The sequence below is a fragment of the Erithacus rubecula genome (assembly GCF_903797595.1).
Source record: "Erithacus rubecula genome assembly, chromosome: 4".
NCBI classification, from domain to species: Eukaryota; Metazoa; Chordata; class Aves; order Passeriformes; family Muscicapidae; genus Erithacus; species Erithacus rubecula.
The window spans coordinates 31912628-31939973 of record NC_136686.1 but is presented as its reverse complement, the minus strand read 5'-3'; the positions used below and the strand labels follow the sequence as shown (position 1 = coordinate 31939973).

At 38.8% G+C, this 27346-nt stretch overlaps 1 protein-coding gene across 1 annotated transcript in view; it reads left to right on the top strand.

The window, feature by feature from the left end:
- The window catches only part of EP300 (EP300 lysine acetyltransferase), a 60296-nt gene that overhangs the window by 4092 nt on the left and 28858 nt on the right, over nucleotides 1-27346 (top strand). The window contains exons 3-8 of the mRNA XM_079304650.1: nucleotides 10948-11606; nucleotides 20190-20366; nucleotides 22502-22763; nucleotides 23429-23542; nucleotides 24423-24659; nucleotides 27088-27181. Of these exons, the coding sequence (XP_079160776.1) occupies nucleotides 10948-11606; nucleotides 20190-20366; nucleotides 22502-22763; nucleotides 23429-23542; nucleotides 24423-24659; nucleotides 27088-27181 (1543 nt within the window). The remainder of the gene's footprint in view (nucleotides 1-10947; nucleotides 11607-20189; nucleotides 20367-22501; nucleotides 22764-23428; nucleotides 23543-24422; nucleotides 24660-27087; nucleotides 27182-27346) is intronic.

The following is a 27346-nucleotide window of genomic DNA, read 5'->3' as shown; positions in this document are numbered from 1 at the left end:
GATACATTGGTAGCAGCCAAATATAGCTGCATTTCCCACTTTTCTTGCAGTCCTGCATCTTCTTCTGTCTTAAAAGTTATAGATGGTTCATGTGTTTCCTGCTTAGAATTTGCTTTGCCATGGAATATACTGTGTTAGTGTGGTTTTAAGTTGTTTTATTAATGCCAGTTCATCCTTTAGGAGGCAAACTGGAATGTTTGCAGCACATCTTGCAATAAACGTTTTGAAGTAGTTTAGAAAGTCTTGGTACTTTCAGTGTCCTGTAGTATGTTAGAATTTTTGAATGGATTCATTTTTTCTTTAATGTGTAGCTGTGGAATAATTTCAGAGACAGGACTGTGTGAGATTTCATTGAGCTACACAGGTCTGGGGTTTGTTTGTGGGGTTTTTTTTTCCCTCCAACCTATTTAAGTGTTAAATTTGTTGCAAAGAGGAATGGTAAAGATTTATGTATCTTTTCCAGGCCTTTTATTTTTCTGAGGGACATTGCAACTCTACAGTGGGGTCATCTTTTTGTGACAGCTGTGGCTGTGTTACACTTCTATACCAGCACGGTTACATTGACAGAAGATGACACTGGCTACATTGCAAATGTAGCTCCTTTGCTTGCCTTTCCTAACTGGTAGCAACATTTTTTATATGTTGCACCTTCTCTAACAAGGCTTTCTTAAACATCACGTTAGCAAACTTGTGTTTATTAGTACCCCCACTGCAACAGAATAACGTGAGGGCATCCTGAAGAATTACCTCTTGGAATAAAATGAGTGATAGTTGTTCATAAGGATAGATTTTTAATTGGATGCTTTAAACCACTTGTTTTGGTATTTTGGGGGTGGGGGGGGATGAGGAGTTGTCTTTTTATTTGTGGATCCCTCCGCTTTTCCTGCAGTAATGCAGGTGGGCTGAAATTGCCATGTACAGATTTCTATGTGGCATATTCAGGACTGGAGTTTAATTGTGTTTTACAACCACCACCCCACCACCATGCCTGCTTTAGAAATAACCTGTTTTCTGTGAACTGGGAAAGTGTGTTGGGCTCTGGGTTCAGAACCGGGGTTTCTTCACAGAATAAAAATGGAGTACACTCCCTGCTGCAGTGTGTTTGTGTAGTGTCGTGTCTTTAGGCTGCTGGAGCTGAAAACTCAGGCTTGCTGGGACACTGAAAGTCAGTTTTCTGCAATTAGTTGGCGTGTGTGTTACATCAAAGATCAGAGGATGTATTTGTGGTATGTGCCTTGACATCCTTCACTTTGCTATGTCCAAAAGTCACGGTTTTTTGCGCAATAGCGCGTCTTCAATCTCTTTTGAAGTATCCGTCTTTTGTAAAGTCTGGACATCCCTTTTTGTCAGGAACTGTTTCTGACCTTTTAAATTTTGCTCTCCATCAACATCAAAGGTCTGAGACCTGTAATGAAACTTTTCTTCTGTACTACTGCAGTTTTGACTGATGCTCATCTTTAATTTGTTCTGAATGGATCAGGATGTTTCTTTTCTCAAAATGATTTGTATTAATCTTTCCTCACTGCCCTTTACAATTCTGTTTTCTGAGAGCTGTGTGGATTTGGTAGTGTTTGTATAAACTATATTTAAAACTAACAACTTTTCATCAGTCTGTTTCTAGCTAATGTGAAAGACCAAATGATTAGCTACATTATAACTTACAGCTATCAGTCAAATGTTTTCATCCCTTCTTGTTAAAAGCCATATTTCATGCTGGTTTTGTCTTAAAATGTCATTTGATGGATGGCATGTACTGTAAGTCAAGTATTGAAGTGGTGGATGCTTGTGTGACAAAATTAGTGGCTTTGCTGTGTAGCTAAACATGCTCTCAAAGTAGCTGTATAAGGAATAAATATAAATTAAGAAAATTTAAGGCTGTGAGACTTCCTTAAAAAATAAACCAATCATTGATATAGTGCTTAGTGATTTTTTTTTTTAAGAAAATCATGCAGACTTTTGAACCTTGTAGGTTTCCAAACTGCTGTATCTATTATTTTGTGTCTTTTACTATCCCATCTCTGACATAGGTGGGTACTTCTTCTGAGCAGTGTTGGAAAGGTACCTAATTTTTTCAAAAAAATAAATACTCCAAGATGAGGATCATACATACCATAGTGTAAAACTGAGTGTTGGGCACTTATGGATAAAAAAGCCTTTGGGACTGGAACACCAGTTTCCAATTCCAATTTAAAACTAGATTCACAAGTTTTATATTCAGGGAAAACCTTTGTTTGGAAAAACACTTGGGAATTTAAATCCTAGATGAAAAAAAAAAATTACTAATTTTTTCATCTTGTTCCTCAGAGTCATAGAGCAGGGCTGGCCTTGAGTTCAGGTTATTGGTCACTTTGCATTTGCAGAAAACCAAATTTTATCTGGGGAAGGTCTAACAGACTCTAGGTTTTAGTATGTGTTTTTGGGGGATGTGTGTCTAATAAGATACTGGGACTAAATGCTGAATTCATCTGTAGGAATTGTGGGGGTTTTTTTAGTATCTTTATAACTTGCAGAAAACCACATTATTATTAAATTTTAATTTTGTATGATTTAGTGTATATTTCCTGCATCTTCTCTGTAGGCTGCTTGATCATCTCCAGAGTGTCACCTCACTTGTCTTGCTTAGCAGAAGGAGCCTTTCAGTGCTTGTTCCAACTGTGTAGTGATACTACTTCAACCTTGCTTATCACTTGCATTTGTGATCCTTCTGAGAGGATTTGCCCAAAAATCACTTGGATTTATTATTTGACAAATGGGGTCATTTTGCTATGTAGATTTCACTGTCAACTAAACAAGGCACACCTGTCTCCAAGGATTTTGTTTTTCTGTCTTTACTTAAACTGTAGCAGCAGGCTGAAGTAAAATACATCTGTCTCTGCATATGGTGGTGTGCCTGATAAAAAACTTCTGTGGCTGCCTTGAATTTGTAGGACTTCATGTAGAACTTAAACTAGGACAGAGATTCTTTCCCTGAACAGTATATGACAAGCTATTGTTCTCCTCCTAAATAGCAACAAGTTTTCTTTAAATGGACTGGCATATCAATGTACTTAAAGTTTTCTTAAAAACTCGATTTGCAATGTTCTCCTTCAAGCACCTGTTTCTTCCAAATCTTTTTGAGGAAAATTAGAAGTGCTGAATTCTGATAGACTCAAGCCCAGTAACTTGTTGCTCAGTTGATGCTGTTCCTGTAAACATACCTCACATAAAGCATGTGAAGTTGGAGACCAGTCTAAGATTTTAACTAAAAAGTGCAAGTTAGATACAGAACTTTGTAAAACAGGCTATTTTCTATTAGTGGTCATTGTGAGATGAGGCGGATTTGGCTCTTTCCCATTTGATGGTGTGAACAGCTCTGTACTCCATCTTTTGTTGTATTCCTGTAGGAGATCTCAGGATAGGAGTTCTGTTAGGATAGTCTCTGCTTGCAGAGTCAAGATTTGCTACTTCCTTTTTTTGCTAAGACTTCCTAGTACCACTGAATAGACAATCTCTCTTGTTTTAGGAGAGATTGTAACACACTCCTACTGTTTTAATGAATGAAAAGACCCTCATTTTCAGGGGCTTTTGCTTTTTGGAATCCTAATAAAAAGTAAACTTCCAGCAAAATGGTGTTATATCACTTGCTCAGTACAAATTTTGATGAGGCTAAACTGCCTTTTACATGTTGCTGAATGGGATATTACTGGTTTAAAATAATGAAGTCTGATCTTCTTATTTTGTTTACTTGTGTATTTTTTAAACATAAACTCGGCATTTCTTTTTGCTTTTACTCTGGAATAATGTTGAATCAACTCAGAAAAGTGACTTGACTTTTTAGTAATTGTATATGCAGATTGCATCATTTCAAAGTCCTTGTTAGCTTGACAATGGAATGAACTTTACTCTTTTCTTGAAACTGATTTGTAATTGCTTCTAAAATGATTTCAGTGTGTTCTGTGCACATAAGGGTGTTCCCATCCTATCTGCATGTACCCAGTTTTTGTCCACCAGCTTCTCTAACTTTCTAGACCTGTGTGCATACACAGATGCCACTGGGAATAAGAATGCTAGTTTAGAGACTTGAGTAAAGTTAAAGGTGGCCCAGTGAAATTTATGGAAAGAGCAACATGTTCACAAGGAAATTATTATTATTGGTGTGGCTTCAGCATTTTGGAATTAAAATGTTGAATCTTCATCTTAGGTGAGTTATCAGTGGTGGCAAGACTAGTACCTTTGTATAACAGCATGAATAAACAGACAAAAATAAAAATGTCTCCTTAAATAATATGAAATCTTTAAACACACCCTATTCCTGAATTTTGACTCCAGTCTTTTCAGTATGATTGCACCACTTCAGTTTCCCTAGAACAGTTACAATTCTATATTCCAGACTCATAACCATTACATTTTCACTATGGTTTTCTGTAGTTAACTTCTGCTATCATCTGTATCTCTAAATACTGTTTTTTTTAAGAACTTTGAATATGACACTGTAAAGTTTGTTATCAATACAGTTTTCTTCTGAAGCTGCAAAAAACATGCATCAATCAGAGCCTACTAAAATAGGCATTTTGGTTGATACTAGTTTGGGAAAAGTATGATTTAAACTTGCAGGCTATTGAGACCTCACAAAATTGAGACTATTTACCTTAAATGAAATTGATATGTTTGGCACCAGTGTTTGAATAGGGATTAGGATAGCTTAAAACATGAAGAAAGCAAGGTCCTAATTTTAGGACTTCAGTAGATGTTGAATGATATGCTGTTGCTGCTTTAGAACAATTTTTGTTGTTGTTCACACTTGTGAAATACTTACATTTATGCCTGGTTGTTACAACTAATACTGGAATAGTGTGCATTCTAGATGGTGAATTGGACTTTGATCAACAAATATTTGTTTGTTTTTAAAAATATTTGTACCAGAAATTGTGTGCTATGGTAATGTGCTAACATGTTTTGAGCCTTTGTGTTTGTTGTCTTCCAGGTGTTTTGAATAAGGGGATTTTTAATATTTACAGTCTTACCTCAAATTACAATGATTCTTGATATAGTGAAGAAACAGATCTTTTCTGGATTGGTAGGGAAGGAAGGTAGCAGTGCTTTCCCAGTTTCTTACAGGGAACAGTATTAATATTGAAGTCTAATGCTGAAGACTGTTACTCAAATAGCATAATACAGAACACGAATTCTCAGTTGCTGCTGAGCAAGAGATCACCCCCCATTTACAGAGAGTGCTGTCTGAGGTTTTTGGAAGCAGTAAGCTGCAATGATGACTCTGTACCTTATTATCTTAGGCTGATGTGGATGTTTTGCCCCTTCATTTTGAATCAATCTAGTAGATTAATTTAAATTAATTCTATGTTTTAAGTTAGAACATTTTGACAGAGCTTGTGTTACCATTGGGTGATTGTGGCTTCATAGAGGATTTACATGAAAAGCCCCCTCTTTTAAGGGATTTGATGGCCTGGTCTCCAAAGTGCATATAAAAAAGTTCTTACCAGGTTGTTGTGTGCCTCTTCCTTAGGTGTGTGAGTTTTCGTTTGGGTTTTTTGTTGGATTTTTTTTCTTTTTTCTTCTTCCTTGATAAAACTGCCTGGACTTGTCTAGCTTAATATCCTGTCACTGATGACTTTATTAGCACTTTGTTTCAAATCTGTGCTTCACTTTGCTTCTGCATTTTCATGGATACTTGAGAATTTTTCAATGAGATTGTGTCTTCTTGTCTTGTCCTGCCTTTTTTGGTTTTATGTTTTGAGTTCTAGCTTTCTTTTTTGAGGACATTTCAGACTGTGTTTTGGTGCCTGTAATGCTGGTTTGACTTCAAGCCTGAATGACTGATTTCTCTGGAATACTGGTGGGATCTTCTGGGCACTTTCTCTATTACATGTAACTGTTTAGTTATGGATAGCATTTGTATTGCCATAGAAGGAAGATACTGACCTCAGCACCATACTGTTATTCTTTGTCTGAAAGCATGGCAGAGGTGTTGTGTTTTCCATGTGGTCCAACATCTTCTGTGGTTCCTGTCAGCCCTGTCAAATGCTTTGTATTCAGTGTCCTGTATTAAGCCTTGTCTGCCTGTTTTGTTGTGAACTGTGATATAAATTGATCCAGTAAGAGGTTGCTGGGCTTCAGAAACATTTGTGTAAAAAAGGTGACTATTCAGCAGCTTTCTAAGTTGGTGTGTCTCAGTTTGGAATATAATGGGGACAGGAGCTGCTGGGTTTCTTACCTCTTTGCTGGTCTGACAGAGGTAGGCTCAGGAGTCAGCTATCTGATCTACCTACCATACAGGGTTCTTAAGGCATCTCTGATCATACATGATGCTTTTCCCTCAGCTTATACCAACTCTTCTCAAGACTGAATGCTGGAATGTCTTGAGTCTGAGGGTTTGTAGCTGTGAGAATAAAGTGTTGCTATTTTGTAGCATGTGGGGAAGTTCCTAGAAAACCAGTATTGTTCACTGCAGCCTATTTGCTAGGACCAGATGGTTTCCATATAGACAAAAATACCTGTTTTATTCTGAAAGGTGAATAAAGGTCTGTTGTCTTAATCCAGAAATGAGAAAATAACAGGATCCTGACTGTAGGCTAAAAAGCATGTAAAAAACCTCGTATGTGCTACCAGAACACGCGCTGATTTCCTTGTAACTAGTTAGTATTGATGTATTTTCCCTGCTTTATAAGCACTGTCATAAATTGCTGCCTTGCCTGCTTTGAGAGCTGTTGCATCACTGGTGCTACCAGGTGCTCTTGCAGTAAAACTAACTTGAAATAAATACTTTGTAGCTAATTTGAAAATTGATCACTTGATAAGACACTGAAGTCTTATTGACTTAAGGATTTTGATTGCACATTCTGCATCTATTAGTTTAAAGTCCATTTTTGTGCCAGGTGGCTTTTCAGCCCAGGCTGGCAGCTTCCTTGCATTGTGCAGGTTAGATGTTTTCAAAGGCAGACTTTTAGAAGTAGAATCCAAAATCAGGAAGGCAGTCCATAGTATGCAATGCAGGTCAGTACACTAATTTTTGAAGTTGTCTTTTCACAGTTTTGGGCACATTTCATACCACTTAATCCAATCTAACTGAACTGCCATTGAGAAATGGACCTGCTCCTACTGTCTTTTCTGATTTTCTCACTGCAGATCTAATGTAGCCAGGGCAACTTAGGTCAGTTTCTTGACTTTTTTTTCCCCTAAAGACTTGCTAAGTGTTCAGTAGTGATACTGTCCTAAAAGGAATTATAATATGCTTTTGCATGTTGAGATGATCACAGGTTAAGACTTTCAGATCTACTACTTAGATGTTGTTTTGAGGTGGTTTTCTTTTCTTTGTTTCTTGGGTGGCAGCAGGAATCTATTCTATATGTTCTTGTTACCTGTAGAAAGAGATACAGTAATAATGCCATAAACAGCATCATGGGGAATCACTCTGTGCTGCTCTACTGTCATCAGGATTCAGCTCTACCACTGCCACTTCCTTCCAGTGTATTATTGGATGGTTTTGGGCTTTAGGCCAGATGCTGTCTGTTCTGTTACATCCTAATTTTTCTGTGTCAGGATCTCTAAAGATGATGAATCTGGTGGACAAACCTTTGCAGGACTAATCTTACTCCTCTGCCTGCCCACAAGCTTGATTTTGTTAGTGAGAAATCTTTGTGTGTATCCTTAGAGATTGCAAGAGCAGCAGTGGGCTCAATGTACTGGAAAATCAGTCAGTTCTCTGGATACTTCTCACCATTGTCTTAAGCCATGTCTTTGGCTGTATATGATCTTGTTTTCACATGGTTTATGAGCTGCCTGGCCCAGCCTTGACAGTTTTTTACTTGGTCATAGGTGGAACTCTCTACAGTGGCCTTTAGGGCACCAATTCTATGTAGAAGACTGAAATGGATTGCAACTGTTAGATACACACAAGGTCCTATTCATCTTTATGGTCATTTGAGATTTTGGTTCAGTCCTGTATTAGAAAATTTTTACCGAGCAGCAGTTGACTAAAAATGGAATTTTCATAGCTGACCAGACAATTGAAAGTGTTTTTCTTTAGCCACTGGCTAAAGAATTTTTGAAGGTTTAATTTTGGGAAAGTCTTCTAAAAAGAGCCAACTCACTCCAGAATATTGTATTCTTGCTAGTTACTGCTTACAATTCTTGCTAATAGTTAACAGTATTCTTTTACAAATAATTGTAGTATATTCTCTAGGATTAAAAATCTATCAAGTTAGTTTATGTGGAAAGTTGTATGTGGAATGTCTCAAATTTTTGATGTAAAGAACTAATCCGATTTGGATTATTTCACAACCATTCAGGTTGAGGGTGGGTTTTGTTACTGTAGCTGATGCTATACTGTGTTAATAAAAAGAATTCCTGACACAGTTTTATTACATTTTTCTTCTTGTTCCTGATGTCGCAGAATGACCCAGCCAAGGAGCTCAGCTTGTACTGCATGGTCCAGTTAGTAATGGACTAGTAAGATTTAAGTCTGAAACTAGCCCCTCAAAAATGAGGAAGGAGAATTTCAAGAAGAGTGAGATCTTCAGAGACACAGATTAATACTTTCTTATGAGTCAAGATGACCAAATCTTTGTCTCTCAAAACAAGAATTGCACTGCCCCTTTGTGGTGTTGCATCTGAAATCATCTGTATGGTCTTCCTAAGAAAATACTGTGTGGTAGTTTGAAAAACAAATTAGTTTTTCGTATTTAAACTTTTACCAGTCACTTTCCAGTGGGTTTTCTGAAGGGCTTTATATGAGGTGGTCTGAACTGAAGAAAGGTGAAACAAGGACTTTTGCTTTGGGACTTGCCCTGTACTGGAAGTTGTGTTTGTTCAAGAGCAGAAATTCTTTGCCCAACTACAGTCAAAAACGTGCCCTTTGGACTGTGTAGGTGCTGATGGGATGTGTCTAGGCTGCCATGATGGTTTTGTTGTAGGTACAGGCTTTGTGCTGGGTCATGTTTTCTCCAGTCACTCAACTTTTGTTTTCAGTTTTGTTTGCTCATCATTGAGGACAACAGACTACAACAGAGTTCCTGATTGTATCTTTTACTCCTTCCTCACTCAAGGGGAACCTCCCTTGTCAGGTTATTAGCAGAGTCTTTTCAGGATGTAGTTTCAACAGTTGCTTGCTAAATGTGTCCTGACAGTCTTCTAAGGTGTCAATGGAAGCTGATTTAAGGTGGCAAATTCTTTTGATTGCATTTTCCATTTCCTTTATCTCTAATATGGGGGTCTCTTCCACTAATTCTTCCCATGTTCATCGAAATGTAATTTTTAAGCTAAACACTGAGCATTGTAAGTTGGTTTTGGTTTTAGTTTTTTGTTTGTTTTTGTTTTTTGTTTTTAGTTTGTTTGGTTTTGTTCGGGTTTTTTTTTTTTTTTGTGGGGATGAGGTATGTGTGTGGTGTGTTTTTAGATGAATCTGCTGACACACAACATTAAGTTCATCATTTTAGATGAAAGACAGCTTGGGCAAAGATTGATTCTTCTAATTGTTCCTTCACTTTTCAATCTTTAAAAATGCCAGTCATGCAAATGAATGATCAGTCCTTAGTGTGTCTTGCAAAGCATAACATCTAGCACAAGATATTTGGTAATGAAGAATGGGCTACCTGATTTTAGTAGTTTAAAAATCCTTTAATAGAAATTTTCAGTCTGTCTCTGGTGGTTTGTAATAATGTAGAGTGTATAAAAGGAGTGTTAAAATCCCTGTTGTGGTGTCCCTGCATTCTTGTCAGTCTCATACCGTATTTTCAGAATTCTAAAGTCATAATCTTAGCCATGATAACAGTTGGGAAGTTGTAGAAACTTTTAGTCTGGGTGTTTGGATATAGTATCATGTGAAACATTTTAAACAGATCCATAATGCTGATGTACTTTTCTGACTTACATGCTGTTCAACTGTAGACTTTTTCCACTAATATTTGAACCATTTGGATCTTGAACTCCACCATTTCAGGTCACTGCAGCCAAGGCGGCATTTGAGCTTTGCATTCCTCACCAGATACACATTGTGGAATGACAGTTCCCCTCTCACTTGGAGAGGGAAATTGTCATTAATGCATGTCAGAAATCCTAAGCTTTCCAAGTTGTTTTTGGTTTAACTACCTTAGGTTAAATAGACCAAGGTATGTACTACTACTGCAGATACCAGAACTTCTTGATCTCTTGAGCAAATCGATTCTGGATACTATGTAATATTCTTGTATCTATATATTCCAAGTAGCAATCTTTTGCCACTTAGTTACCTTGGGGATTGCTTTCCATGGACACTTAAGATGGGAATTTGTTTTTTCATTCTGGTGTTTTTCACAGCTTTGTGGCAATGAGGGTTACTTTGTTTTCTGAGACAGGGTTTGTTGTGGAAAGATACTGTCTGTCCAGTGAAGTTCAATGAAATTTGGCAATTCAATGCTGGTAATAACTGCATGTGGAAGAATGAAGAAACCAAGCAACCACCCCAAAAAAGTAACCAAAAAATCCCAGAAAACCCAATTGAACATAAAACCCTATAGCCAAACTTCTATCGTTTTGTAAATAGTAAACTTTTAAAAAAATGTATTGCTGTTCCAAAAGTGACAGAGTTTAGTAAAAGTTATAAAGACAGTGTTTTCCCATCAACCTGCTAATTCTTTCTTGTAATTGCTGTTTAATTTCATTGTCTCAGATTTCAGTATGTATTTTTCATTCCTCTCTTGTCAAAGTTCTCAAGTTGGGAGATTGTAGGCTGAGATATCCTATGGTCTTTCAACACAAATTGTAGAAGGCTGAAGTAGAATGGTTTTCTTTAGTTTAGACCCAGTAAGTTTAGAATTAGTTTTATCCTGATGAATTAGATAGCTTTCACAACTGATAAGGGAATTTTGCTCAAATATAAAATGTGAAGTTCTGCTAGTTACGGGAAATTTAAAAGTAGAGACTTAGATGCTATTAATTGCTCTGATCTCATATACAATCTGTTTTGTTTTTCAGATTTTGGATCACTCTTTGATCTGGAACATGACTTGCCAGATGAACTGATCAGCTCCACAGAACTTGGACTCACCAATGGTGGTGACATTAATCAGCTGCAGACCAGCCTTGGCCTGGCACAAGATGCTGCCTCTAAACACAAGCAGCTGTCTGAACTTCTACGGGCTGGTAGCTCCCCAAATCTCAATATGGGGGTTGGTGGCCCTGGCCAAGGCATGGCCAGCCAAACCCAACAAAATAGTCCTGGAATGGGTATGTTAAACAGCATGGTGAAAAGCCCCATGGCACAGGCTGGGTTGACTTCTCCCAATATGGCAATGGGTGCAAGTGGACCAAACCAGGGTCCTTCTGCTCAATCCACAGCTGCAATGATGCCAACAGTGAACAGCCCAGTTAACCAGCCTGGCATGGGAATGAACACAGGGATGAATGCTGGCATGAATCCTGGGATGTTGGCAGCAGGCAACGGACAGGGGATGATGCAGGGGCAAGTCATGAACGGTTCAATTGGAGCAGGCAGAGGGCGACCCAATATGCCGTACCCAAACCCGGGCATGGGCAGTGCTGGGAACTTGTTGGCTGAGACACTGCAACAAGGCACTCCACAGATGGGAGGGCAGGCTGGACTAAGAGGGCCACAGCCTGGAGCCATGAACAAGGTAAGACAAAAGAAACTTTTACTTTTCCTCATTGCTGACTTTTTGTAAAATTAATCCTCTGCACTGTGGATTCTTGGGTTTTTTTTCTTTAAGAGTCCTGTACGATGGATTAAATAGTTTATATAGTGGAATTTGTGATGGTCATAGGAAGCAAAAATTGAATCTTGCATAACAAGTAAGACTATGACTAGATTAAAAAGCCTATTTTAGAAGTCTTGTGACAGTGCAGATTATCCTTAACACTGAATAGTAACTTGATGGTATTTTATTCTGTTTTATGCTTTGCTTGCAACTGTATTTTTCCATCTAATGTAATGCTGCTATTGCGAGTGATGGGAATCCATCAGGACCTTATAGATGCTATGGTGCTTTTTTCTGTAGGACAGTTATGCAAATATTTGTTGTCTGAGATCAGCTGACTATTTGTGCTGTAGCAGATGCTGAGAGGTGCTCACAGGTTTGAATTGTCTGATATACTCACTGTATGTGCCTGGTATTCAAGTTACTGGTGAAGAATGAATGCTGGTATAGACATCTGGAGACAATGTTGGGTTCTTAAGACTGGTAATCTGACTCTGTTCTAGTTTTAAAATTTGCAGTGGCTTTGTCTGTTTGTGGAGAGTAAAGCAGAAAGCTAAACAAAAAAGAAAATAATACTGAGAGGGAAATAAATGTGCTTTTGCAATCCAGAAGGTTGGAAGAAAGTTGTTGCCATAAGTCACGGAAAAGATGAGAAAAGATTTACTGGTTTAATTAACAAAAGAATGTCTAAATTTAATTTTTGTTATGCATAATTAGCCAGCTTAAAGTAGGAGCCACTTGAGTATTCTTCATTTTTTGTGTTTTGATCAAAAGCCTAGAAAATGTTTTAGTTGACTTTAAGTGGGTATTTTGTGTTTCTTGGCTAATAAGGAGAGAGGTTTTTTTTTTTAGGTACTTTGCAATACTTAAATCTATCTCAGAATGCCTAAAGTCTGTTCAGTTGGAGGACTTGGAATGATGAGTATCAGTCTATAAATGTATTTGAAACATACAGAAAAGCTATGCTGTGTATTTATGGTTTTGTCATGTTTTAATATATTAAGTGAAATTACTTTGGTGTCTTTGAACATTAATTATGAAATTCTTTGGTCTTATTTGCTTGCTTGAGTGTGCTAACTTTAGGGAGTGTGTGTATATATGTCTAGTAATGAGTTGCTCTGTGATCTGGTGATTTCAGATATTTTTGCCTGATAGGAAAATTGATGCAAAACTTGATTATTATGATAGAAAATTTATAGGCAGCTTACAGTGGTAAGAAATATGTAGCTGCTTGAAGTATTCTTGTATTGGAATTATGTAACACCTCATTCATTATTCCTTGCCTGTAAAAAAAACCAAAAAACAAAATTTGATCTTCAGAAAGCTGTATTCAGAGGTCAAAAATAGACATATTGAGGGTTTAAATGAAATGCAACTAGATCTTTACTGTAATAAACTCATTTATCTAAAAGTAAAGAAATCAAGCTTTTGACCAATTTAGTCTAAAATTAAATTATCTACTTTCCTTACTTAAATTCCAAAAGTTCTGTACATCTAAGTTAAGAACACTTTATGCTTTTGAGAATATTCAGACCAAATACACAGTAACTTCTGTTTTTTAGTTCATAGTCCCAGACTGGTTAAAAATACTTAGGGTCTTTAACTACTGATAAAAGAATCTTGAGACTTTTTATTGTGTTCAGTTTAGTGGATATAGGCCTCCTAAAGGAGTTGAAACTTTCGGATGAGAAGGAACAGTCTGAAATGGAGGCTGAAATTCCAGAATGTCTTCAATTGGTTTGGTTGTTGGCAGGGAGCCTGTGTTTCACTTCATACAGTAGAGTTAGCAATGTCTGACAACAGTAATGTCTGACCATTTTCTCTCCCCACCCATCTGCTTTTGGGTTTTCCCACCTACAAATCTTCAAAAAGTAGGTGAAAACAGAGGACCTTAAGCAGTTGTTTTTAAAAGCCAGTTTTTCTAATTGGTAAATTTAGTAGCGTGTTACTGTTAATGTGGGAGTTTGTGTAATAACGTCTGTAGATTTCCTTCATTGCTGCAAAAAATGCACATTATCCAGAAGCTCTCCTTCAGTAGGAGGATGCTTTGGTTATGATTGTTAACTTCATCATGCTAGCTTGCCAAAGGCAGCCCCTTTAGAGGATGGGAGGGTTGCTTCAGAGTTCTCTCAGTGAAATTAGAGGTGTTTTGTGCAATGGTTTGTATGGAATAGCTTAGGTTTCCTATGATGCTGAGTAATTGGGAGGGACGATGTTATACTCTTCTAACAGGAAAGATGAGCTCCAAGGGGCTTGTCAATTTGGAAAGTGAAATTGGTTATGTTTCCACTTTGTTCTGTTATCTTGTGGAGTTACTGAAGTTTTCTTCCTCTCTTCCCAAAATATTGACTAGCAATAGAGCAGAACACTTGCTTTGCTCATTATCTATGTACTTCTGACATTCTGTAGTTGTGCATGCTACTTTTAGGACTTGAAATTCCAAATGTCATTGTAAATGATTTCTGTTCATGATCTTATCCTGTCACAATCTGATGTTTCCATCCTGTGGTTATAAGTCATCAGCATATGAAGAAGCAGTTCTGTCTGGATGCTCTGTGCTGGTTGCATGACAGGCTGGGTTGAGAAACTAAACCTGAGTGAAATTGAAACTCAGGTGGTCATTTAAAAAAGGATTAATTTGAATTGTTTTTCAGATCCAGTTTATACTCATAAGTTGGAGAGCTAGTATCCCTGTATTAGGGAGGGGATTTTTTAAAGGAGTTGATCTTGCCTTTTAGAGGAGGGTGTGAATCCTACTTTGGTGATAGTACAGGCATAAAAACGTCTGTGAAAGTCTACCCTGAAAGGAAGTGTTAGAAATTTGGAGGGGATGAAATTGTTACAACTTTTGTGTTCTTGAATAGTTTTTTGCTTTCTATGTGCTTGGTTTTGTGCAAGTTAGAAGGATAACAGACATGCCTTTTACTCTTGAAAATAGTGTTTTGGAAATTGCTTGTAATGCTTGTGTTCTGTCATCATTTAAGTATTTTTCAGGCATTTTGTTTCACTAGGTAGTTTTACAGCTTTGATTTGAATGTGAACAGGTAACTTATTACAAAGGTTGCATTTGGTAAAAGCTGATTCATGTTTCCGGTTTTGAATCATTCTTCGTTTGGAATTTTATCTGGTTAGAACCTTTGTTTTGTTCTTCCACAGGGTTCTGTTGAGAGTGCCCCATTTAGGGTCTTAATTGTCCAGCCTTGTGTGAGGGGAAAAGGGTATTTTGTGTGTAAGTTGCTGTATGCATTTCTGTCATAGTAGTGCTCTGCCACAGAATGGTAGACCCTGACCTTCAGGTCACTTACATTTCCTCTCTGATTCAAGAAATGTTCCCTTACTCCACTAATTAAGTGGATGTGTAGGCAGATTAGTAAGGGCATTACTACTTCCTCTGCTATGTGAGCATTTCACTTGAAACGTTTAGTTCCAGTAGTAATTCTTTGTGACTTGATTTACTCTCACAGTAACTACAAAGCTCTCTGCTATTACTCACTTTATTAGTTTAACCTCTGTTTAAAAGATTTAATGGCAATAATTTACAAAGACAAGCCTAATTTGTTAGAATCTCCTTAACTTTCTCTAAGTAGAACAAAAAGAATTTTTATAATAGATTTCTCTTCAAGTAGAAGAGATTGAAGATGCCACCCTCAAATTATGAAATGAGATTAAGAAAATAAAAACATTGTATGTTCCTTAGTGTTAGCATATTTAGTCTCTCATTTTAGATAGGTGGTCAGTGTTCTTGATTGCCTTTCCTTTTTCAGTAGCTATTCGATTTAACAGGCAAATGTATCCATACTGTTCTGAGTCTGACTAAGCATCCCATATGATCAAGTACATTAATCCATTCAAAGGGTAGTGTTGAGTTCCAGTCCTTGGTTTTCTCTTCTTAGGTAAACCAAGGTGAAAAAAAAAAAAAGAAAAAAGAAAAAAGAAAAATTTCTCACTTTATACTGGAGAGTAAGAGAGGAATGTTTGTTTATGAGGGGAAAAATGGAGTAGTGAAGACTTGAAGTCTAAGTTTCTGGAGTGGCATGGGGAATTTCTTGCAGAAATAGCAGTGACATAATGCTGGTGTCTTGAAATAGGCTTCTTAAAATACTATACAGTTAAATGCAAAGAATAATAATCAATAACAGTCCTTGGAAAGAATGCAGCAGACACCACTGGCAAAATGTAGTTAGGGGTATGCTTGAGTTAAGTAATGCTCTACCAGTCAGTAGAATGGCACTAGGAAGTGATGTACAATAAATTCCTGTTTTTAAAGACTCAGATGGAATTTACTTAAACTAAATTTCCTGTTTGGGGGAAGTTAAACAACTTTCACTTATGAACTTGTGGTTATGGAAAGATACTAGATATCATCAATATAGCCTTACACTAGTCCATGCACTGCAGTTTCCCTGATAGAGATATGCATAGTTGATAGTGTCAATACTGGATTCTTTGAAAGAATGCTGTTAAAACTTAATTTAATTTGTTTACTTCTCCATGGTTATAGTTACCTTTGCAAATCTCAAACTTGTCATGATTCAATACTACTGCTGATGTCTTTCAAATATTAGAATGTTAATGACACGGTTGTTCTTACAGAGAAACAATAGGATATTTGCAATGTCTGTGTGCATACTTGTAGCATGTATTTCTTTTCAATTTGTACTCGATGGTATTAACAGTAAAACTGAAAGCAGGGACAGTCACTTGACTTTCTTCTGAACTGAAGATGCATATGTTTCATGGCATTAAAACAAAACCTTGGGGAATTTCCTCTGCTCTTGTACTTCCTGTTTTTAGATGGGGGGGGGTACCTGAACAGCCCTGTCTGATGCTGCTTGTAAACTAGGATGTTTCCTGAGCTCATGTCACCCATGGTGAGAGATACACACCTTTCAGCATTCTGGTGTTGGCAGCCCCTGCTTCCCTTGGATGCAGGAAAGTCAACTTGTTTTCTATTGTGTATGTGAAAGGTAGAAACTTTTGAGATTACTTTGCTTTCTGTTAGCCACCCTTCATCATTTTATGATCTTCCTTGTTTTCTTCTTTACTGTGAATTGGATTTCTGTCTGTTCTTCATTGTGTGCAAGTTCTTGCATATGTGATGAAATTAAATGGAAGCTGTTAGGTGAGGAGAGGAAACAAAACTTTAGATGAATATGAAGAGAAGAAGGAAGGGCAGTGAAAGGAAGTGGTGGCCAGGAAGAGTAAGTACAGGTTGTACTTGCTGACTTGTAGCTAGTAATTAAGCTGTGTATGTTTTTGCATTGTACTGCAGATGAAGCCTTGTACTTCTCTCATGTGGTGATACTAACACCACCTTTCTTTGGCTAGTTCTTCTGCACTTGGTTGTTTATCTATCCCATCCCAATGAACATTAATGTGCTGATGAACTGTATGTCAGTCTTTTTGATTGTTGCTTACTGATAAAATTATACAGAATTTTGATCTTCCTTCTGTAGTCAGGAGGCCATACATTTCTTCCTGTTACATGTTTCCTTTTATTCATGTTTCTCAATGTGTCACAGCAAATAACATGGGCATGCTCCTGCTTCTTGTACAGGATCACAAGGCTACCTTGTGCCAGGTGGAGAATCTCCCAAATGACCCTTCTCTTGACATCTTGACTCAGTCTGGAGGTGCATGTAGGTGATTGGTGTTAGGTTAGTCTGTGATGTCAGAAGTGGGGGGTATTGCTGTGAGGTTCAGCTGAGGATCTGGCAGGTGTCAGTCTCACCTGGATCAAGTAATGGCTGCTGATTTGTTCGGGGAGACCTTGAGGAATTTGGTTTTTAGTGTCTTAGGTGTCGCTTGAGTGTCTGGCTTTGAGTCAGTTAGGTGTGCTTGCCTCTCAACCTGGCCTGAGCTTCTCTGGTCTTTGCCTCTCCTGTAACCTGGAATGGGAAAATATTACCTCTGTAAGGAGCAGCTAGGCTGAGCTGGGCACGTGGTGTTCTGCTGCCAGATCCCTCAGCTCAGTGGGGTGAGGAGCAGGGGAGCCCTGTGTTTCTGCCATGGAGAGAGTCTTGTTGGAGGGGACTGGTCTTGCAGCCCCCCAAACAGTGCCAGTGGCTGAGGCTCGAGGAAGCATCAGAGATCCTTGTGCTGAATCAACTTGATGAGTAATTTCACAAAGTCAGAAGCTTCGTGTAGAGATTGTGTTCAGCTTTGTTGCAAATATAAGTGTTGATTGGCTTGGTGAAAACTCATTTGTGAGTTTCATTAGAAAGTTGGTTTGAGGGACGTAGCAAAAGTGTCCTTTCTAAGTCTAGATTTGAGTTTCTTCTAGATTTGAGTCAAGGCAGAGCTGGCTCACAAGGCCTCAGTTAATCTGAACCCGTATGTCAGTGTGTGAAGTCTCCAATTGTCTGAGTTGGGGTGTCTTGATTTCTCCCTGTAACACCAAGTTGTGGAAATGTGCCTTCAGCCTTTAATTCTGAATTGTTTGGTTTGTTCCTTTTTTTTTTTTTTAAGGCTGATAGCAACATAAGTTACAGAAGTCAAATGGGGCTGGTGATAGTGATAGCCAGCATAGTATAGTCTGTGCTTTGGTGTACTCTCAGATGTCAACTGACTTTAGGAGCTGTGATTGTTAATGAACTTGAAAGTTTTGCTCAGAAATGTATGGTTTTGCTTTCAAAACTCTCTCTGGAGTTTTGAGATCCCCTCAGAGGGATCAGACTATCTAAGTGGAAAACATAGCTTGTTTTCTTAAGGGACTAATTCCCAGTGTCAGGCCTTCACTAAGCCTTGAAAACCTGTTCTTCAATTTGAGGTGGTAGTGACGATGGGGAATATTTCTGAAAGTGTGTTTGCTGACTCCTTATGCTTTTCTTCTCCCTTTGCCTTCTGCTTAACTTGTACATAAGATCTTACTCATGTTCTGAGGGAGAGGAAGGAAGGCTTTGAGTGTTACCTGTCCTGGCTTTGGCAGCAGCTGCTTCATTGGTCACCATAGGTGTATGCATTATGGTCAAGACAGGCAGTGGGAAGGAAGGCTTTTAATTCTGCTTGATCATTACATAGTTTGTTTTGCTGCCATGTGTAGAGATTCTTTTCATTGCTCTCTAATGAATTACTGCTGTGTGATTACAGTTATTGCTTATGTGTGGAGGAGGGGGGCTGTCCTCAAGTGGATTCATTTGTGCATATCAGATGTCTAAAGTGGCAGGTTCTTTAGTGAATTTTGTATTCTTTTACCTGTAGCTTGAATTTGATCCTGCCTTATTTTGTAAATGCAAACTGAAGGATGTTATAATGGATTGGAGGTTGTCACAGCCTGAAAAAGGGATGTGTGGCTAATTGTAGGTAATCTCAGGGCATGTTGATTACTTCTAGTGCAGGTTGAAGAAGCTTGGTGAGCAGAAACAAGGTGTTTCTGCTAGGGGATGATGCTTTGAGAATAAATGTAGAAGTGATTAGAGAAAAGCCTACCATAGGAGTTATGTTCTTTGAGTGCAGGAAAATGCTTTGAGCCAAGGAGCATCAAGGAGACTGGACATTGTCTAGTCAAATGCTAATGTGAGTTGAAACAACACAGCTCTTTAAAGCAATTTTGTGTCTTTGTTTTTGAGTTATGGCTTCTTGAAGATCCTGCCTGAGTAATGGTGAGAACTTGGTGATCTTAACAAAAATCTCCAGTTTTTCTGGTCCTCTGTGACTAGTTCTTTTGGTCCTAGAAGGCAAAATTTCACATGGAAAATTAAGTGGGAATGCAAAGAATGGAAAAAAATGTCAGAGGACAAACAACTTAATTGGCAAGATTGCTCCTTGTTCTTTAGGTTCTGGGTGTTTCAAGACAACAGTGTATTCTGGTGTGCTAGAAGTGTTGAATATGCTTATGGCTTGTATGAAACATGAATCTATTTCCCCTGTAGGTGAATGGTTCAGTGAATTTGTTTTGTTTGCAGACTTTCTACCTGTCCTCTCCTGTGGCCTCTAGTACTGCAAATGAGTTGGTGTGACTGTGAGGTGTTACCTATGCCTGTGGTGTATTCTTAAATTGGAAATGTTTCTGCACTGATAATGCAGACATGCATTGTTATGCCTGTCTGTAGAGGAGCTGTGGGAGTGCCAACAGTTGGGGATGGTTTTGGGATAAATTCTGCTGATATGAGTGAAGATGGTGTTTGTCTCCATTTGGAGACTTCACAAGTGCAGGGAGGAGAAACTCAAGTCTGGGAAAATTATGTGGTCCATGGTACAAATTTGTTATTCAGAAAGGTGAAATGAGAAATCTGTAGAACCAAATATTTTATTAATCAGGCCACTTCCATCCAGTCAGATCTCTAGGATTGCTAAGTTGGCTTTGTGTTTACAGGAACTGTCTAGTTGAGGAGTTAATGTTGTGTGATGGGTAAATCTGTGAACCTGAAGGTGCAGGGGAAGCATGTGGATCAGTATTGCATTGCTGGTGGCTGTGATTGCTCTTGCTTCTCTGAAGTATAAATTTGCCTTTTGCATTGTGAACTTCATCTTTCTTGAACACCTTCCTATTTTAATTCCTAGATTGGAATGATGAGCAATCCCAGCCCTTATGGCCAGCCCTATAGTCAAAATACTGGGCAGCAGATTGGAGCCAGTGGACTTGGCCCTCAGATGCAGAATAAAGCTGGACTGCAGAATAGCTTACCACAGTTTCCAATGGACAAGAAGCCAGTTCCTGGGGCAGGAATGCCTAACATGGTAAGTAGAATGAAAGGTGTACACAGAAAATGTTGTGGTAAGGAGGAGCAATATGCTCTAGTCTTGCCACGTTGTAAGTTTTTTGAGGCTGTCATACCCAGTGTGAATATGTGCTCAGAGTCCACACAGAATGCACTCATTTCAACTCCTAAGACTGATATGAGGAAGAGGGCTGAGTTGGCGTTGTTGATAAACTGCATCTCCATTCTTTGGCCTTCAAACCCTGTTAACAGGGAAAATGAAATGGAGCTCCTTAACTGAAATGAACTTGTAACTTATTTGGACACCTCTGCTCTCCTGTCTCATCCTTTCTTTTGTTGTTGCTGTATTGGGCCCCTTCTCCTCAGAGTATCTCTGTCTGGAGAATTGTTTTCCTTCTTGTACTCACTGGTGCTTTTGGGAAAGAGAAGTGTCCTTTCTCAAACAGGTATTACCTATTATAGGGCTTAGGACCCCAGCCCTGTGTTTGTTCTTGTGAATTACACAAACACACGCAACAGTCCTGCTGTTGGAGGTGATTCCCTGGCAACTGTAGTAGCCTTGGTACCTTTCTCTTTTACCTCCACTCTTATTGCAGCAGGATTTAAGGAAAGGGGAATAAAAATGGTGGGAAAAGTGGATGACCCAAGCTTGCAAATGCCAGTGCCTCACCACACGCCTTAACATTGGATTCCCTGGCTTGAGTTTTAACACTGCCTCATTTTCAAGGCTTAAATTTGTTAGGGGTATGACATACAACATGTCTTACAGGGTTATTTTTTTCCTATATATTTTTTTTTAATTTAGGAAACAAATTCATAATTCCTAATATAGCTTGTGTTTCTCCCTGCTTCAAATTTCACTCCCACACACCCCCTGGGAGGGTCTATCTATTGATGTTACTAACTGTTGCTGAAAAACCTTTTCCAATTAACTTTAGTACCTTTAAATTAAAAATAGCTCCATCCTGTGAGTTTTATTTAATGTTTTTTTAAGTTGAGCATGAAACATTGGAAGATGAGCAAACCAGTTGGTTGTATGAATCAATAAAAAAGCAGCCAAAGCTTGTTCAGAACCCCAGCTGTGAAGTTTGTGTTCAAATATAACTCTCTTGAACTGGTACCGAGCTGAACATAGGAACTTAAAGTTGTTGCTGTCTCAGTTGTCATTTAGAATGCCAGGCTGCAGACAAGACAGTTACAGTGATACTGAAACATGCACGGACCCTGAGGGTCTGGCTAATTGGTGAAGTTGCCTTGTAAAATGAAAGGTTAATACTAGTAGTCAAGAGCTGAAGAACTGGGGTTTAGAAGTCCAGGTAGCTGGGGTTTCAAGATCTGGACATCTCCAGAAACATCCTGTGAAACCTCTAGGAACAGTCAATTATAAACTGGAGTCTGTTGAACTGAAGTAATGCAAGCAACATAGAGTACCTAAGCCTCTCTTATTTCAGTGTTCCTCTAATGTCACCTGAAAGGAACACAAAGAGTTCTGAACAAATAAGCAGAAGCAGAGAAGACAAGCTAGATGTTGCCATATCTGACATTAGTTCTGTGCTGTTTATTATCCTGGAGCTGTGCTTCATCTCTAGCAGAGACTAGGAAATGCTTGTTTTGAATGCCTATGTGCAAATCTTCTGATGGAAAATGGTTAAAAACTTCCCAAAACTTCTCTTTCATTCTCCTTTTCTAGGAGCAGTCAACTTGAGATAGCTTATACTGAGAGGGAAAGCCCTATTCATTCTAAAATGAGCTTTCTTCCTTTAATGCAAGAATTGTGGATGCAACTTTTTAGCCTCCAAAATGAGGAGATTTGAGATCTAAATGCTATTAATATTTTCTGGTTGGTCTAGCACTGCGAATTAACCTGTGAGCATGTGCAAAGGTCTGCTGCCCATTGATAAGGCAAGAGCTAGGATTAATAGAGTGATATGGGGAGGAAATTGTGGCTGGCAATAGAATTGCCAGGACTGTTGCTAAGGGGCGTTTTTAATGAGTCCTCCAGAGCTACACATAGGTGGGCTGTTTCCTTAATCAGAGGATGTAGTAGTACTTATTTCTCTTATTGGACTTTTTCTTGTGTTGCTGTTTGCTTGCTATATGAATTCTTTTCAAAAATATATTTATTTCTGGGAATTTCTTTTTCACCTTCTTCAGGGCCAGCAGCAGGCTCCCCAGGTCCAGCAAGCTGGGATGGGGCCAGCAGCTTCTCAAGGCATGGGGTCTGGAGCGCCGACAGCAGATCCGGAAAAGCGCAAGCTCATCCAGCAGCAGCTCGTTCTCCTCTTACACGCTCACAAGTGTCAGCGCCGAGAGCAGGCCAACGGGGAGGTGCGGCAGTGCAACCTCCCGCACTGCCGAACCATGAAGAATGTCCTGAACCACATGACACACTGTCAGGCTGGCAAGTCTTGCCAAGGTAAGTGGGGGAGTGGTCATGTAGATGAAGTCAATGTTTGAGGGAGGAGAAGGGCTCCTAGAAAGGGTTGGACTAGTGGGCGACTTGGGAAATAAGTTAAAGAAATAGTCTTATTTGCTTAAGACAGTGTATTGTAAGCAACTTTTGAGCCTCTGTAAAGTTTAAGCAAGTTAGAGGCAACAAGATACAAAGGAATGAGTAAAAACCTTGTGCCTAACTTTGTAACTCACCATAAAATCTTTCAGATTCTGTCTTTTTTTAAAGGTAGACACAAACCAAGAATCTGCAAATAGAAAAAATACAATCTTCCTTTTTGATAGCCTTGGCTCATCTGGATTGTGCCAATTGTTGACATCTCAATTGCTTGGCACAGTCTGCCTGATACCTGAGTAGACGGGAGTATCCTTCAAGCCATGGAGACACAGGCTTGGGTGCATCACATGGGGTTTTCAAGTAGGCTTTTGTTGAGCCAATAGTGCTAGAAGAAATCTGGTTACATGTTCAGGGCTAGTTAGCGCTGAACTATTTCAAATAATACTTTATTGACTTGTGTTGATAGAGATGTGTGCCCTGAGAGAAAATGCCACTCTCTACCCAGTTTGTGATGACCATGTGGAGATACTGGCAGCAGTTTGTAAATGCTTTTCGTTCCTTCTCTTTCTCAGTGGCACATTGCGCATCTTCCCGACAAATCATCTCACATTGGAAGAATTGTACAAGACATGATTGTCCTGTATGTTTGCCGCTCAAAAATGCTGGAGACAAAAGAAATCAGCAATGTGAGTCTACTGGGGAATTCTCTGTGTTAAATGAATCATAAAATGAATGTTGGGAGTTAAACTTTCTTGCACCCATATGGTAGTGATGATGATCTCAGACCTGTGAACATGTTAATGTGATTTTTCTCTTGTTTTAATCTCAGAGTGTTTTTCTGACTCTGCTAGTGTTTATGAAAGCTTTCTAACTTTATTGTATGTTTTTTATCGAGAGAGTGGTAAGGGTGAACAAATCATAGCTCTCTCAACCAAATGATTGGCTTTTCATTACTGCTTCTTCCATCTGGACAGATTCTGGAGACAGATGTGCGCATACATGCACACCGTGTCATTTCAGCCCTGACACTTGGTTCTGTCTTTATTCTTTGTTTGCATCATATGTCACTTTCCCTTTCTTCTTGGATCCCCCTTGGTCTCCATGACAAAATGTTTAGCAAGATTTTTGTCACTCTGTTAACTGTATGGGTTTTTTTCCCCCCCCTCCCTACTTTAATGTTACTGTAGGCTCTTCTTATGACTAATGTGAGCTATTTCTTTAATGCAGAAAAGGGTTGCAGTGTCTGGTGCAAAGTTGTATGCACACTTCTGCCTTTAGCCTCTGTGACGTGGTGTGCTTCTGGTTTCAGTTTGAAGCAAGCAGATGTGTCCTAAATACTTAAGAGTGGGATTTCCTGTGAGCAGCCCAAAGGGGAAAACAGCATGTTAGATTGGCTGGTTGGGTAAAACTTGTCTCTGTTTCGTGATAGGTTTTTCAGATCTGTTCTTGCACGCATCCAGAAGGAGCTGTTTCAGTTCTGAGCAGGCAGTGCACTCTTTGTCCCTGTACTGGTGGCCTCCCTGGCTGCCCTCTGCTCTCCTGACTAACCCCGTGTGTCTCTCGCAGCGCTGCTGGGCGGAGCTGCGGTAGGACTTGCCAATACCGGCTCTGTGGGCGTGGGGCAGCAGACAACGCCCAGCATCAACACTACCAGTCAGATAGACCCCAGCTCCATCGAGAGAGCCTATGCAGCCCTCGGACTGACCTATCAAGGCAACCAGATGCAGACACAGCCCCAGGCTCAAGTGAAGAATCAGCAACAGGGACAGTCACCCCAGGGTCTGCGCCCCATGAATCCTATGAGTAAGTTTATCTGTTAGCCTTAAAATGCAAACTATGGGCAACTTCCCCATGCTACATCTAATGCAAATTTTCTTGACCTACTAGCTTAATAATGCTAGTTAATTTGCAAAAGGTAGGGCTTTATGCTATTTTAGACTTGAAATAGCAAGTTACTCAGTGGAACAGGAACATTGGAGGGCCCAGGTGCTTTCTCCTGGAAGACAAGTTCTCTGGAAAAACTAGTTTCTTTGAAAAAAAAAAAAATTCCAAGGCTTTTTTTTTTTTTTTTTTTTTTTCTTGTTGGCTTTTTAATTGTACTGTAATGCAAGTTTCAGGCTATTGGGGAGTTTTAAATTGAATATGCAGGCATTGGAATGCCACCATTCAGATGTACTTCCCTGTCATTCAGAGCATTTTACATTTGTATCTCAGATATGTAAAGTTTATTTAAAAAATGAAAAATAGTAAATAACTGACATCTTCCCTGAATCCTATTATTGCTTATAAGCAATATCACAGGACTAGATAAGAATTTCAATTCAAACTGCAATTAATTGGAACCTGGCTATCAATGGTGTCAGATGAAGTCAGCTTTAACCACCAAATCTAAATTTGATAGTTTGAGATTACATCACAGGAATTTTTCTTACTCTTAGCTCTTTGCTTGAGTTGCATAAGTAGATGTGGCTTTTATAGCAGAAAAGAGGAATAAAGAGCTGGTAGTGATTTATCACAAGCTTGTATGGGATTGCAGTGATTGTGCCTTCTGTCCCATGACAAGCTTGTGTGCAGAATGAGAGATTGGTGTGGAAGCACACAAACTCCAGCCTGCAATCAGCTTCTACTTTGCTCTGCAAAGGGATTGGTGCTCCCGAGTTACTCAGGAAAAAGCTGCTGGGTAGAGTGCTCTTGTTAATGAGATGACTGGCCCTCACAGATTGCATGTGGTTTGCTATAACATTATCTTCCAGTGTGTGAAAATTGGGGAAAGGGCAAGGGTCCTGTGATCTTAGTCTTAAAAGTTAGGTTAAAATAATATGATTTTCTATTGTGCCTTAGAAGCAAATATTTCTATTTATTTCTTTCTAAATCTTGCTGTTGTGCTTTCCTGAAGCAAAATGACTCCTATTTTTAATGTATGTAATTACTTATAGTCAGTTTTGCCTGTGCATTCCTTGCAGAACTGTGGGCATTCTTTGTACAGTTGCTAAGAAAATCCAATGAAATGGGGTTGAAAAAGCTCTTGGAGCTTAATGTAGAAAGGACAAGCATGGAGAGTGTAGACTTTTGACTGTTGCTTCCTTATTAGGAGCAGGTGGCTAAGGAGGGAATTACAACAGGTGAGATTAGGAATCACCAGCTCGTGGCCTACAGGACAGCAGGCCTAGTTGAGGAGAAACAGCAGAATTTGATGAGGACTGCTATGTGAAAAAATTCAGTCCTAAGTAGTTCAAAAAATTTTGTTTTTTGACAGTTGAAAAAGGAAGAGTTAAGGTAGAGTTGACTGTCTTGCACATCAGCGTGCTTTCAGATGACACAGTCGATTTGGGAAGAAGAAGAGGACTAAAGGAAGGGAAATTTAGAACAGATTCATGAAAAATCTGTTAAATATTTTTATGTATTAGGCTGAATAGACTATTCCAGTGGGTTTCTCCTGTATGCAGTGTGTAATTTTGCTTGAAATACAGATTTGTAGGATTGGAATGTCCTAAATACATGTGAAGCTTGGTAATGGCTTTCATGCTACTTGCAGCTTCACAGAGCAACCTGTATGGAAGCTCCAGACAAAAATCTGCTGCATTTTTCTTTACTAATACAGAGGTAACTGTAGTGTGTGAAGAAAACAGGTGATTTTTATGGTCATTAAGATCTGGTATGATTCAGAAAATGAGATTTTGTTATACAAAAATTAGAGGTGTTTCCTGCAAAGAATTTTCAGATTTTCCTTCTTACAAGCATTGGAGTTAGTTGTAGGATCACTAAGTATGGAGTGGGTGAGAAAGGACCTTGTCTGAGGTAGGTGGTAGCTGATGTTTTAAGTTTTTGAAATTTTTGTGAGTGTATATCCTAAGATTCTGAATAAAAAAAAAAGGTCCAACTACTTCTAAATGACAAAGCAGAAGTGGTTGAAATCTTCCCTTACAGAGTCACAGAAAAGGACTATGGAACATAATATTTGCAGCAAATTGAAATCACTTCTTTGTTGATAAGTTTAGGAAGAGGTGCAGAGGAGTTATGGGTTGATGCTTCACTTGGAGGTCACCTGTGTTGTGCCTTGAACTTAGAAAAAGTTTGTAAAAGAAAAAGAATGAAGAGAGCAATGGATAATTAAATTCCCTTCACAAAAGTCCAAGAACTTGAAAATCTACACCACTGTTATTGCTGAACAGTTACTGATTTTGTGTGGTAAATGGGCTCTTCATTTTTTGTGTGTTCTTTTGTTTTCTAGATGCAAATCCAATGGGAGTGAATGGAGGAGTAGGGGTTCAACCCCCTAATCTGCTTCCTGATTCAATGTTACATTCAACCATGAATTCTCAAAAGTAAGTTGAATCCTTTGTACCTCAGTGATGTTGTTTTGATCTCATGGCACTTCTTGCATAAACAGTGGAGTAAATGCCATTGATGGCTATCTCTCCAATTGGATTTTGTAGCTTTTGTTGCAGTTTTCCAAGTCCTTGGGTAGAACAGCATGTACTCTTTCATGG